Consider the following 13,945-nt stretch of genomic DNA (forward strand, 5'->3'; position numbering starts at 1 on the left):
TTCCCCAACTGTCCGATTCCAGCCTTTTGCTGCAGGACAATGGTAAGTGTCTGTTTGTTGGCAGAACAGTTTGGTGTTTACAGGAATGGTAAGAGAAACCAGAAACGCATTCCTGCTGGGATTAAGTCATTCTGAGCGTCATAAGACACAGAACTCCTTTGCCAAGTGCTCCGGAGAGGCAGGGCATCTGATCAAAACTCTCCAGCCACTCCCAGCATTCGTTGTCCTGTGTGACACACAACATCGCGGCACACTGTCTAGTGAACAAGACAGGACACTGTTGGGTCAGACGCCTTTAAAGGAAGACTCGGTAAAGGTTGTTAAAAGGAAAAAAATCCTCATAAAAGCAAACATCTATTTGTTTCGCACACAGATGCACTCGTAATCCGGGACAATGACCTCACCGTGTTTCCTGTGTGTGGGAGGTGAGGTGGGGTAGTGGTGATGTCAGAGCCAGTGAAATTGACATCCTTGACCTCATTAGCGAGAAATTTATTCAGACATGCAAGATGTTTGTAAAGAACAGGAGGAGCTACATGCAAATAATGAGCAATCTTTTTCCCCTTTCTCCCATGAGTGAATTAACAAGTAAAGGCAGTTCTATAAAATTCTACAGACGTTTTCAGAAGTGTGTGCCTGCAAGCAAGAGAGTGATGCAAAATTCCTCTGGCTCTGGTGATCTTTGTCTTTGGTGGTGCAATTTTTCAAATTACTGGGAAATCTAATTGACATGCACTAATTTCAGTGGATTTTATTCAGTTCGATTTTATTTATATAGTGCAAGTCACAACAGCAGTGGTGTCAAGGTATTTCACATTGTAAGGTAAAGACCCTACAATAATACAGAGAAAGCCCAAACAATCACACGGCCCCCTATGAACAAGCACTTGGCAACAGTGGGAAGGAAAAACTCCCTTTTAACAGGAAGAAACCTCCAGCAGAAACAGGCTCAGGGAGGGGAGACAGAATAAAAGACACACTGTGGAAGAGAGATTAACAATAACTAATGATTAACGTGCAGAGTGGAGTATAAACACAAGAAATTATATGCTTTATCAAAAAAGTTTTAAGCCTAATCTTAAAAACAGTGAGAATGTCCGTTTCTCAAATCTCAACTTGGAGCTGGTTTCACAGGAGAGGGGCCTGAAAGCTGAAACATCTGCTGGTTTTATGTTTTAATTGTCAGCCTAACTATCAAGAAGTTTTCTCTTATATCTTTCTCTGGACAGTTATATGTATATTTATCCATTAACTATAATACAGTAAAAACATCTATTTAATGCCTCACACTGCAGTGTTAGCTGTAGCGTGACACAAAGTAGTGCCTTACAATGCTCAGATTATTGTTTCTGTGATGAGTAATATGATATTCTGCAACAAAGTTATCAGGCACTTAGATACTTTTTTAAACAACCAGTCCATTAATGTTAAACAGGTCAGCACATTCTGCTGTTCCTTTTGTTGTGGTAAAAGGAAAAAAGAATTTCCTGCCACATCTGCATCATTGTTGTCTCCCTCTGACTCTTTGGCCCACAGTTTCAAAGTGGAAAGTATAACTTTAAGTGAGCATGTTAAGGTCACCTAGTGTGATGAGAGAAAAGACGGCTATTAGATTGTAGAAATATTTGCATTATTTTTTCTGGAGTGACACTAATGCCCTGGCTTCTTTTGGTAAAGCAGTTGCTTGAAGGTAAATGATAAAACCTATTGCTCATGTTGTGGAGGGAATGCCACCAATATGAACTCGCAATGCAATAATATAGTGGGCTACACAACTTCAGGATAAGCTGACTTCAAAAAGGTAACACTGTAATGGAACTAGTTACTTTTGCACTATGGTTAATTCCCTGAACCCTACATTCTGGCTACATTTACCTTCTCAGTTCCCATTTAATCAGTTTAGTTGTAGGTATTTCTGACAGTACACCCTTACCCTTGGACAGTGATAAAATATGCCAGGGGGGTGTTTTGCAGCTCAAAGCACCAGTTTCCCCCAAACAGCAGCCCTCCTGTGAGTGACACAGTGCGCGGCCAAACGCCCCCTCAATGTGGCAGCGGCGGGGTCATGGCGGGCCCCGGGGGCCTGGGTAAACACTGGCCGATCCAGCCAACACATGCTCCACACTGGGTTGTGCAAGGCAGCCGTGGGACATCTGGCCACATCACAGCACTGCGTTCCTGCTTTATGAGCAACAACAGCCATAAGTTTGACTAGAATAGAAGTGGCAGAAGTAAACCCAGTGGCCCGCTGCAGAAATGCTGACTGTGGGGAAGGGAGGAGAACGGCATGGGATGAAGCAAGACGGAGAAGGACAGGGGAAAGGAGTGTGTGTGGAAAGAATGGGAAGATAGAGGCAGAATGAGCGAAGCAGGCGAGAAAGAGCTGACCAAGAACAAAAAGACTCACAGTGTGTTCACCAGGAGGGCACCGAGTTTTGTCCTTATAAGGTTATTATGCATTTGTGTAAGAAAGGACGCGGCACAGGATGTTCACTTAAATGTCTTTGATTTCACAATTCAAAAGTGTCCATATTTTAGTCTTTAACAGATGGTTATGTTTGTCACCCAGAACTGTATTTTAAAATGATGTCCATGGAATAACAGAAAGCTATCTTCAGAGGCCTGAGCCAGAGGCAATTTTTTTGGTTTTTGTTTCATTCATAACATTTTTTTCAGCACTATTTATCTATCCCTCTTGCTCTCATTCAGCCAATTCCTGCTACTCACACAACACACCGTTTCCGTTTCAACAATATCAACTAATTCACCATTACAAGACCCCAGTGGTGAGCACGCCATCTTTGCTGAACTGGCTGTAACCTACACCAGTTCCCACACCTATCTATCTGCGGTAACCCATTAGGGTTTACTGGATGACCCCTGACCTCGGTTGAGGTCGTGGCCAGGGCCTTCATTAGGGAATAAATCATAAACACCTGAGCAGCTGACCTGGGCATGGTGCTGGGGCTGCAGTCATGTGGTATTCATTTGGAGTCGCAGTGGCGTGTAAATCGTGTTAAACCAGTGCCTGCGACCCTCAGGGCTCAGAGCACATATTAAAAATGCAACTACAACCCACTCACTATGTGTCAGAATGTGTGCGACAGTGTGTGTCAAGTGGTTACGAAACCTGGCTGCACGGTGAATGAATATGGCTTTATATAGAGCATGTAATTCAATCTTTTTACACAATCCAACAATGGCTCACCATCGGTTCTGCTGCCTTTTTGTGGGCCCAACATCTTACTTAGGTAAGAGGAGTGACGTCATGTTTTTTGATGTGACAATTGCTGTTAATCAATCAGCCAGCCATTTACTACAATACTGTTCTATATAAACTCAAGATGAATCTTTCAATATAAAGAAGGTAAACTATGAAAGTACAACTTTACTTTAGGACTATATTTTTTGGGGACTGAACATTGTTTACAGAAAACGCTACAAGGGATGCGGTACTGTATTGTGCAAAGGTCTTGAGCCAAATGTTATTTCTTTACGTTTTGTTTTTCAGTCAGACTTTCTTGTCCTATTTTATTTAAACACACGTAACAGACAACTTAGCAAGGAAACAAATTTAAATTGTATCTTTAGCCACTTTGTTTGTCACCTGTCACAAAAACACAAATTCCAATTTCTTTAGCTGAATCTAAAGAAAAACTGACAGACATAAAATAGTATTTTTCCACCAACAGAGATCCTAAAGAGCCATTACTCTGAAGTGTGTGCAGGGTGTCCTTAAAAATTTGATGAAGCTGGGAAGCTGGAGGTCTTATCAGCAGGGTGGCTGTGAAGAAGCCACACTTAAGGAATGGAAACGTGAAAAGGCTGAGGTTTGCCAAAAATTACACAAGAAATAGCCCCAAAATCAGTGGCAACAGGTCTGATGGAGTGATGAATCCAAATGTGAAATCTCTGATTGAAATCTAAAGCAGGAAGTCAAGAGACGTCCAACAGTGAGTGCCTAGAGCCATCTGTAAAACACGGCGGAGGCTTTGTAATAGTCTGGAGCTGCATTTTCACCAACTGGTGTTGGGGAATTTGTCAAAATTGAATTATGTCCCAGGAAAAGTACCATCAATTTTGATCCACGGAGCAGTATCATCCATGAAGGCATTTGATTGTCAACAACTTCAGATTTTCAGCATGACAATGACCCCAAACTCATTACCAATCCAGTTAAAGCTTACCTGGTTAGAACAAACACACAATGTGAGACTCAAAAGGTTGATTCTGTTCATTTGGACATAGCGTTTAGAGTGGGAGAAACGTTTCGTCACTCATCCGAGTGAGTTTTAATATAAATATTTATAGCAAGAACAGAACAAAAGGCTACAAACTGTTTTTACCTTATACATTGCATTCCACGTACATTTCTGCACATTTTAATAAAACACTGGACCCATTTCCCACTTTTTGAGCAAAAATATAAAGAAAGCTCAAAACGTTTGCACTGTAGTGGTGGATTGTGGTGCTTGTCACTTACCTCTCCTCGGACTTTCATGGTTAAAGAGGATCCCGTTGACAGCAAACATGTTGTAGGCCTCTCGGAAGTTCACCACAATCCAGTAGGCATAGAGTTTAGCAGCTCCTGAGGGCAGAGGGAAAACGGAGGAACAGAGATAATCAGTATCAATTTTATATCAATTTTAACTTAAATTTATGGAAGGAAATATCACTTCAGGAAAAAACAAAGCCATTTTTATTTTTTGGAGACTTTTCTACACTTTATTTGCATAACAAGTCAGAATAAAAACTGCTTGTAACAATGATCAGTCTATAGAGTGAATCTTATAAACAGAGAGGGAAACACTGATCTCCTCTAAAAGACAAGCTACATTTCATATAATACAACACGCATGGATCATATTTTGAAATCAAGAGCTTGAAGTGCAGATTCCTGCTGATTGACTAAAAGCAGGCTTGTATAGAAAGTTCCCCCCATTCTCCTCCTCCCTTCTCCTACGACGAGGAGAAAAAACAAAGCAAATGAAGGGAGGAGCCTGTTGATTAAGCCATAGGTCAGGATGTACAACTGGAGGTGAAGGGAGGTCACCATGGCGACCACCGCCTCCCCTTCCTTGAGTCTAATTAATAAAGGTGCAGCCCTTCTTGAGATGGTATGCACCTCCCATGCAGCTTCAGATTGAGTGCTGACAGATGGGGAAAGTGTCAGTGAAGAGAGCATTTAGACAACACAGAATATGAAAGACACACGTACGGCCTGTGTGTGTGTGTGTGTGCGCGCGCGTGTGTGTCTGTACGTTGCATGCATTGAAAGTCAGTGTTGAGTGCTGTGGATATAAAGGTGTCTTTGTTAAAACGAGAGCTACTCCAAGTCAGACGGCTGGCCTCGGGGTGTGTGGAGAGCTCAAATGCAGTCTAAGAACTGAAGCCCCCCTCTATTCATTCACTCACACACATGCACACACATACACGCACTCCCAGAGAGAGAGAGAGAGAGAGAAAGTGGAGAAGAGGCATCAAGCAATCTCCGTTTGTATGCCCTTACAAGGCCAAGTACAAGTGTTTGACAAATGGTGAGAGGTAGAGAAAGTAAGAAAATCCTCGTGTGTGTTAATGTGGATGTCCATGTGGATCTCACACAGTACATGCGTCTTACCGTAAGGTGAGCGGGGGTAAAATGGAGTGGTCTCCTTCTGAGGGATCTCCTGGACTTTGCCATACAGCTCACTAGTGGATGCCTGGTAGAATTTGACACTGTTGGTGAGACCACATGTCTTTATGGCATCCAGGAGGCGCAGCGTGCCTACGCCGTCCACATTAGCTGTGTACTCAGCCAAGTCAAAGGAGATCTTGAAAAGAGAGAGAAAGAGAAAGGAAAGATGACACGTCATTAAAGCAACTTAATGGAAAAACTGCTTCTAATAGAAACTGATTTGCATTTTTGGTTGACTGTACAAAGGAACTGTCAACTTTGGATATAATATTTGGGGTCAAGGCTTTTTTGTTTTTGTTTTCTCAGGTGTAGTACTTGAAATGACCTTAGATTTATAACTGGACAGAAAAAAAACATAAAAAAAAAAAAAAATCAGTCAAACCTTGAAAAAAAAAAAAAAACTGACCTGGAAAAATACTTTTGTAACTCAGGTATAAAACCAAAGAGGAAATTGTGACATAAACATACACAACATCATATCACAGGTCACCCTTCATACACCATGACATTCATGCAGTGCTGTACTCCATCTCCCAGAATTCCTCTTTCCAATGAGAAAAGCCAAAAGCAGGGGACTTAACGAAGACTTAGGGGGAAATTAAGTTTAAATTAGAAATGGCTGTGCGCGTGCATGTTTCTGTGTGTGTGTGTGTGTGTGTGTGTGTGTGAGAGTGTATGTGAGAGAGAGAGAGAGAGAGAGAGAGAGAGAGAGAGAGAGAGAGAGAGAGAGAGAGAGAGAGAGAGAGAGAGAGAGAGAGAGAGAGAGAGAGAGAGAGACTGTGTATGCTTGGACTGTGTGTGCTTGTGCGTGCCAGGTTGGCCTCAGGCTCCAAATCAAGCGTGATGGTTAAAAGCCGTGCCAGTTAGTGGTCACCACACCTGGAGTGAGCGGCATGAGCCAGGTCTGTATGGAGGAAACGCTTTGGCCCTTTAGTGCTTTCACACCAGTGCTGCACACACGGCCGGATAAAGACCCCTTATTTAAAACGGGACCTCGGAACACTGGGCCTCTATTCCACTCATAGGGCATACACACTTACATATAGACACACTCACAGACACACAAGCAGTGAGCAGGTTTGATCAGGTTCAATTACACTCCACAACTCAGTGTAATTACCTGTGACGCTCCACTCACGCTTTGACTTTGCATTCTGGCATTCGGTTATATTTACATCATTTACAAGAAAAAGTGAGAGGACACATACGCACACACATACTGTACAATTGTATAATGACATTTTCAGTTACCCTCGTTGACAAGGACGTCAAGTGGACAGAATAATAAAAATTTCCCAACAAATTAATCAAGTCCAAAAACAGCACAAACTGAAGCGTCAGATGGTCCAGTACTTTTCTCTTTGACACTGACAACAAAAGATGAATTTTATGATCATAACAACTTTAAGCCATTGTATGATATCCACTTTGCTCAGAGGGATGTTTGACTAAATACTGCAGAGTTTTTGTAGCTAACTACAGCTTGACCTTTATCAGTCTACAAATTTAACAAAAGCAGCCAGTGCTCAAAGTATTGGAAATTTAAAAGCCTGGAAAAGTGTTACTCATGAGCCCTTTAAGAAATTACAAAAAAAAAAGCTCAACTCCTTGAAGCAACAGACAAAGAACTGAGTTTGCACTGTAGTGCAAGAAAAAACATCTATATGACATGAGATTTAAGAGGGAAAAGCTTTTTTTGGGACAAAGTTTTGAAACATTTTAAGCACTTTTCATTAGATCAGATTGGTGATTCCATGCATATAATTTTTATGTCCCAATGACAACTAAAATTAAATTAAATTCTATCAGGCAAAGTGTATTTACACCTACAGGCCAGTGGGCACTCTTTCAATGATGAGGATGTACACATCCTGGACAAGGAGGAACGCTGGTTTGAGTCAAGGAGGCCATTTACATGAAAAGGCAAAGACCATCTCTGAATCGAGGAGGGGGCCTAAGGGTACATCTTTCACCATCTGCAAAGCTGTGATTGCAGCCATTCCCCAACTCTCTGTCAATGGTACTCATGGCCATTGATCAGTGGTTGCTGATCAATAGTCATGACAATTTACATATTAATGATTAAGGAACTGACCTCACAGCCCATTGCTCATTTAGTGGTGCTGGTTTCAGCCATTGTGCAAATGTATTGTTTATAAGATTGGGGAAACCTGCAGTCAGCTGAGACTGAAGAAGTCACTTGGATGAGTGACGAAACGTTTCTCCCACTGAAACTGCTACGTCCAGATGAACAGAATCAACCTTTTGGGGGTTTCTTCCAAATAAGTGCCCAGAGGCACTTTAAGATGGCTGCTGAATAGTGAGACTTGGAACTAAAAGGACGTTCTGTGTTCAGATTCAGATTTGGATATGCAAAGCTCCCAGAAGAGCTGCTTTAGTGCAGAGAAAGAGTAAACTTTATGAAGAGCAATAGAGGGGCTTTCCTTGTAAATCTGGACAATCATAATGACGAGACAGATAAATATACTGAAAATATGAATCGGGAGCAAATCCAAGAAGATATCAAGACACTTTTAGGGGGCTTCCCCTCCACCATGGAGACTACACAAACACACAGAAAGTAAAACTTAAGCACAACAAAAGGAATAAAAATGCAAAAGGGTAAATGAGGTTAACGTGCACACCACAGAGAAGTACCTGCTCACACTACTTCGACCTTGTAAGCCATATTTTCTAAGACCTACTTTGTGTGCAAGGTTGTGGCGAGTGCGTGCACACGCACACACGCACAAACACATATACACAAACCTGGTATCAAAACCAGCTGAGAGGGGCAGGGTCCAGGATGCCTTGACAGCTTAAATCAAACAAATTGCCCTAATGCCTCCATTCTCTGTCATTATGTAAGGCACAGCCTGAGCGCTGATGCTTTAAAGGCCAGACGTTTGTGTACATTGCTATATGTGTGTGTGTTCGTGTGTTCTTTGGGGTGGGGAGGGGGGGTAACGGGGTTGCTCCCGGGCCCCTCAGTCGACCTGGCAGATATTGTTCTTTCTGGGAAGCGAGCCAGGCTCTGTCAGCATTGGGGGTCCACAGCCAAGCAAATATCCCGTTTAAAAAGCTTCTAACTGTCCAGGATATATTTGCAGTATTTGGTGGTTTCATTTCTTTCCTGCTCATACAAGGTTTGTTGAAATGCATGCTTCAGACTCGGGAATGTGACTCCAGACGTGTAGGTGTGTGCGCACTCACGTATAACAGAGTGTTGGCGTGTGTCTTGACAGATGTATATGTATATGTATATATATATATGAGCTACATTTATTCAGCCGTGGCCTTTCTGCATACCTGCAAGGCCTTATATACATACATACAACAGTGGAGGAAGCATGTAAAGTTCCATTGTGCATTTACAAATCCGGGAACACATCCATCACTCAACAATTTAAAAAAAATATATATCAATAAATTTGTATCACTTACTTAATTTTTTACACACATGGAGAATATAGATTTGAAATGTTAGTAGTTTTATATCATCACAACATTGTCATTATTAGTACAGTAGAATAAAAAATTTTAAAAAAGCAAACCACACTAAAGACCAAACCAATTTGACATCCACTGGATAATTATATCAGGTTCAGAGTCACCTGATCCAGGCCTAACTATAAGAACTAGTAGTAGCAGTAGTAGTAGTGGTGATGGTGTTGTTGTTTTTGTGTGTGTATTTAAATAAAATGTAGGACATGGGGAGATTCACACATACTGTGTTTGGGTGGGTGATCTGTGCTGGCATGTTCATCATGCAAGCAATCACAAGGCAAACTTACAGAGCTTTGATTAGCCCTTAGCATAAACTAGGCTAGATGCGTGTTACCAACTTTGTCTATATTCAATAATCCACTTCTTCGTGACTTGACAAATGGCAGCTTTTCTACCATATTGCAAGTAATGTAATATACTGGCATTTATACAAGGCTTCACTCAAAAGTGCTTTAACCATAACTTACATTTTAACCATACACTGATGCAGCACTCTAGTCTGTATACTTTAAAGACTTAATTTACCTCACCTCCATGATCACTTTAGAATCACCAATTAACCTCATATCATATCTTTGGAAGCCGGATTATCTGGAGGAAACACAAATATACTATATTCCAGAGACAACAGTAAATATAAGTGAAAGTACAATGAGTGGACAGCATTCTCACACACTGACAGTGTGATACATCGCTTCTAACTGCAAACACCCAAATAAAGAAAATCACTGTGATGCCTTGGAGGTGGAGAGAACAGAGAGAAGGAGAGGCCGGTATGAAACATGAGTGGAAAGAAGGAGAATCAGTAGAGAGAGAAAGTGTGTGTGCGTGAGTGTGAATGTGTGTGTACATGGTGATAAACATGGGTGGGGGTTTGTGGAGAGAAACCACAGTCAATTACACCTTTACTCATCACATTACAGGCCAACTGAAATTAGAGCAGTCGTGTGTTAACAGAGCAAAGACAAACAGGCTAAATTCCCTCCAGCAGAGGGAGAGAGAGAGAGGTTTAGATCAGACCTGGAGACCCATGTTCTCACAAACAGATCAATTACCGTGCTTTCATCTACCATCATTAGCTTTACGAAGCCACTACTCCATAAAAACATCCTTTTGCACGAAAACACAAAGTCTGGATGGAGTGCTTCTTCCTCTCAGTGTTTATAATAATAGCTGGTGGCTAATTTTAGCAATTTTTTCCCCTCCATCCGCAATCATTTTACATGTAAACAGTCCCCTCATTCTTATATTCAATACTACCCAGTCGCAGTCCCCCTCTACCTTTTTCCCCATTATTAGCTGGATTATAGACCAGGCTGTTTGATATCATTCAGCTGCTTCTCCATAGAGGAACTGCAGTCGAACATACTCCAGTTGCACCATCTTGGACTACTGCTGAAGGTAATTCTTTACCTAATGTGAAGATCCACTGTAACCTGAACCTGTAACCATGGAACCGGTAAAAACTGATTCATGTGCTTCTGCACTAAGCTCAGTGAGGCCGCTGAGCCCAATGCAGTCCAAGACAGCAGAGTTGGAGTTCATCCACAGGATAAGGAACTCTCCGGAGAAGCATGACATGTATTGTACTCCCACAAAGTGCTAGGTAGATTAAATATTTAAACAGTGGCTATGGCTCAGGATGCAAAGCGGGTCATCTAGTAGTCAGAAGGTTGGTTCGATCCCCGACTGCTCCAGTCCGGTCACTCTTCAAAAAGTACTCGCCTTGCCTACTATGTTTAAACTGGTTCTACAGCAGCATTTGTCCAATGGTCAAATTAGCTTCAAAGACACCTCATGACATGGATGAGTAAAGGCAGGAGTCAAATTCTGAGCAGTTTGTTTCAGCTCTTGACACAGTTTCATTATCATTTCATTTGATTGTTTATTTCATTATCACCATTAGAACTTAAAGATGTAATACTTACATCCTTAGAAATAAATACAGCAATATTGAAACTTTCTATGAGCCAAGCAAAACTAGGGTTGTGACATCGTGTGTAAAGAGAAGAAAGCATGACAGATGAAGAACTGCAGTGGAACAAAATCGTGGGGGAAAAAAGCATCAAAGTGTTGGAGATATAAATCACTACTTCTGGTCAAAACTCCAGACTCCAGAAATTTATGATAATGATGGTGAAAAATCAACACTAATCTTCACAATAAATTGTTCAGTTGTCATTCAGACAGCACTGAAGTGGTGTTGTTGTATCATAAAATTATTTTAAATTACTGCACAGATTTCCATGGTTGCGTAATCTTGTGACGGTAGCCTAAGCTACTGTTGCTGTATGCGGCCCCACACGCTCTCCAAACAGAGCCCTACCTCCCTCATCATGTGTTGTAATAAAACTTGAGAGAAACGTCTCCACCTCCAGTCCTGTCTTTTTGTGCGACTCTGTCTGTGTATAAACACACACACCTGCTAGAAAAACAAAAGTGCTATTTTTTTCCCCTTTCTCTGTGCCAATTCGCCTTTCCCCAAAACGTAGACACAATAGAGGTGAAAAATGCCGGGAGAGTAAGATACACAAAGTGAACAGCAAGAGACAGAGGCGCGGATGTATGGCATTGCATCATCAGGCTGGAACGTGTTCGCTCTTTGCTCTGCTGTTTTCTCTCAGGAAGATGATCAACGATCTTGCCCGCCATCCAATGCAGGTAAAACTACAGGTACGAGAACCTGTTACGGGAACATGCTCACCGCTTGCAAACATGAGAATGTTAATAATCCTCAAATAACACAGTATAGACAAACATACCCATATATACTTTATGCCAAGAATTCCCTTGTGACCAACATTTATGGGTTTAAGACTTAATTTAGACACACAGACAAGCTGAAAGCTTTAATCTAAGTGCACCTGAAGGAAATACAAATACTGTGCATATTAATAGGGCCTCGGTTCAGCATGAGCTGCTAAAAAAAAGCATAGTTTGTATGCTTCACGTTGTTTACACAAGGTGTTTTTTTAGAAACTTTAGGAGGGAATCGAAGACAGAATAGAAAACATTTTTTAAAAGTGACGTAATTTAATACAAAACTGCAATCGACATCAAATTTTATAGTGACATCTGCATATTAAATGGACTGGTTGTTATACAGTGCTTTTCTATTCTACCTGAGCACTCACAGCACGCCTCATTTATGCAACCACTTTTATCTATGCCTAAGTGCTTTCTTTCTAACATTCACACTCCGATGGAAGCATCAGAGAGCAACTTGGGGTTCAGCATCTCGCTCAAGGATATTTGGCATACAGACTGGAACAGCCAGGGAACGAACCATCAACCTTTCGATTAGTAGATGACCTGCTCTACCTCCTGAGCTGCAGCCACCCCAAATACTTCTTTACATTTAGCAGTATTTCTATATTTTTCAGTATAAAAGCTCAAATGTTACTTCCATACCTGCAAAGACAGCTAATTAGTTTGCAAACACTCACTATTTTACAAAACAGGCATGGAGACCATTCATCTTCAGAGTAAAAGTTGTTCCTTACAACCAAAACCAACAGGCAAACACACAGCACTTGTAAACTATGGGGGGGAAATGAGCATTTTTCTGGGGAAAAAAGGAACGCACTCCAAAAACAACTCTGCATGACAGCTGCTCTAAAGTAGCAGTACCACAAGCTGAAGAGCATAACTTGTTTCATTTGCACCTGGTGATAAAGAACGTTCATCAGGTTGAAAATGGCACGGTCGTCCAGTAAAGATGGAAAGAAAAGGGTTGGTGAAACTCGTTTTATGTTTTATGACAGCTTCCTTTCATGTGGAGAATGAATTGCACGAGCATGCTCTCAAAATAGATTTTATACCTCATTTACTCAGGTCCTTCTTTTATAGAACATGAGGCGTAGCACTGAAGTGTTGATCTACTTTACGAGTACTTAAGACATAATTGTAAGTACTTTAAAGAAAAAGCAATGTTCATATTAATTTTTCAAATCAGGTATCCGTACATGGCACGACATGCATTTACCCACTAATCCCCCACCCCACTGATGTTCACTCATCATTATGATCATATCTCAATCTCTGCATTTTTCTGCCTAATTACAGGCGTCTTCTATTAAGTCGGTGCAAGTGTTGCTGCAGCTATGGCAATGAACAAATACAAGTACACAGATCAGGTGGATGTGAAAGAGACAGATGGAGATGTGGGAGGGTGGCTAGAGCACGTGTGGACAGATACGTGCTGTGACAGCGTGCGTCAGGGCAGGTAGACTCAGAGTTGACGATTGACTGTCAAATTCAGGATTTATGCAGAAGAGTCTGGAAAGTCCCAGTCTGCCTCGTGGCACTCCCATCTGCCTCTCTCTCGCTCCCCTTTCTCTCTGCATCGTTTTGTTTGGAAGATATTGTTGCGAACAGGTGGTGGCCACTTTCACTCCGGCCTTCCGCCGGCATTAAAATACTGGAAATCTGAAGGGTATCGACACCAGAGCAATCAGCTTATGGTTTTATTAAGCTAGTTTTCACACACTGCCAAGACAAGAATCACGTAACGAAAGTTTTCTCTGCATGTTACATAACTACTGTAGTAACACTGGCAAGAATGTATCAGATGGCCTTTTACGATGCTGCACAGTGCTTTATCAAAAGAAGGACACATCGATCGATTCATCGTCACCATGATACTATGATAAGGACAAAGCATGAGTTATGTATACTGAGTGTCTTCATTAGAAAAGTATTAACTAGTTGATTCAATCATGTAAGCAACCTAAAAATGTCCATAGGATAAAACTTAACTTC

At 41.5% G+C, this 13,945-nt stretch overlaps 1 protein-coding gene across 1 annotated transcript in view; it reads right to left on the reverse strand.

The window, feature by feature from the left end:
• gmds (GDP-mannose 4,6-dehydratase) overlaps positions 1–13,945 on the reverse strand; it is a 171,618-nt gene that overhangs the window by 112,725 nt on the left and 44,948 nt on the right. Inside the window, exons 5-6 of the mRNA XM_063460414.1 lie at positions 5,621–5,813; positions 4,484–4,588 (exon numbers count right to left, since the gene is read on the reverse strand). Of these exons, the coding sequence (XP_063316484.1) occupies positions 4,484–4,588; positions 5,621–5,813 (298 nt within the window). The remainder of the gene's footprint in view (positions 1–4,483; positions 4,589–5,620; positions 5,814–13,945) is intronic.

The sequence above is a fragment of the Pelmatolapia mariae genome, linkage group LG17 (assembly GCF_036321145.2).
Source record: "Pelmatolapia mariae isolate MD_Pm_ZW linkage group LG17, Pm_UMD_F_2, whole genome shotgun sequence".
Lineage (NCBI taxonomy): Eukaryota > Metazoa > Chordata > Actinopteri > Cichliformes > Cichlidae > Pelmatolapia > Pelmatolapia mariae.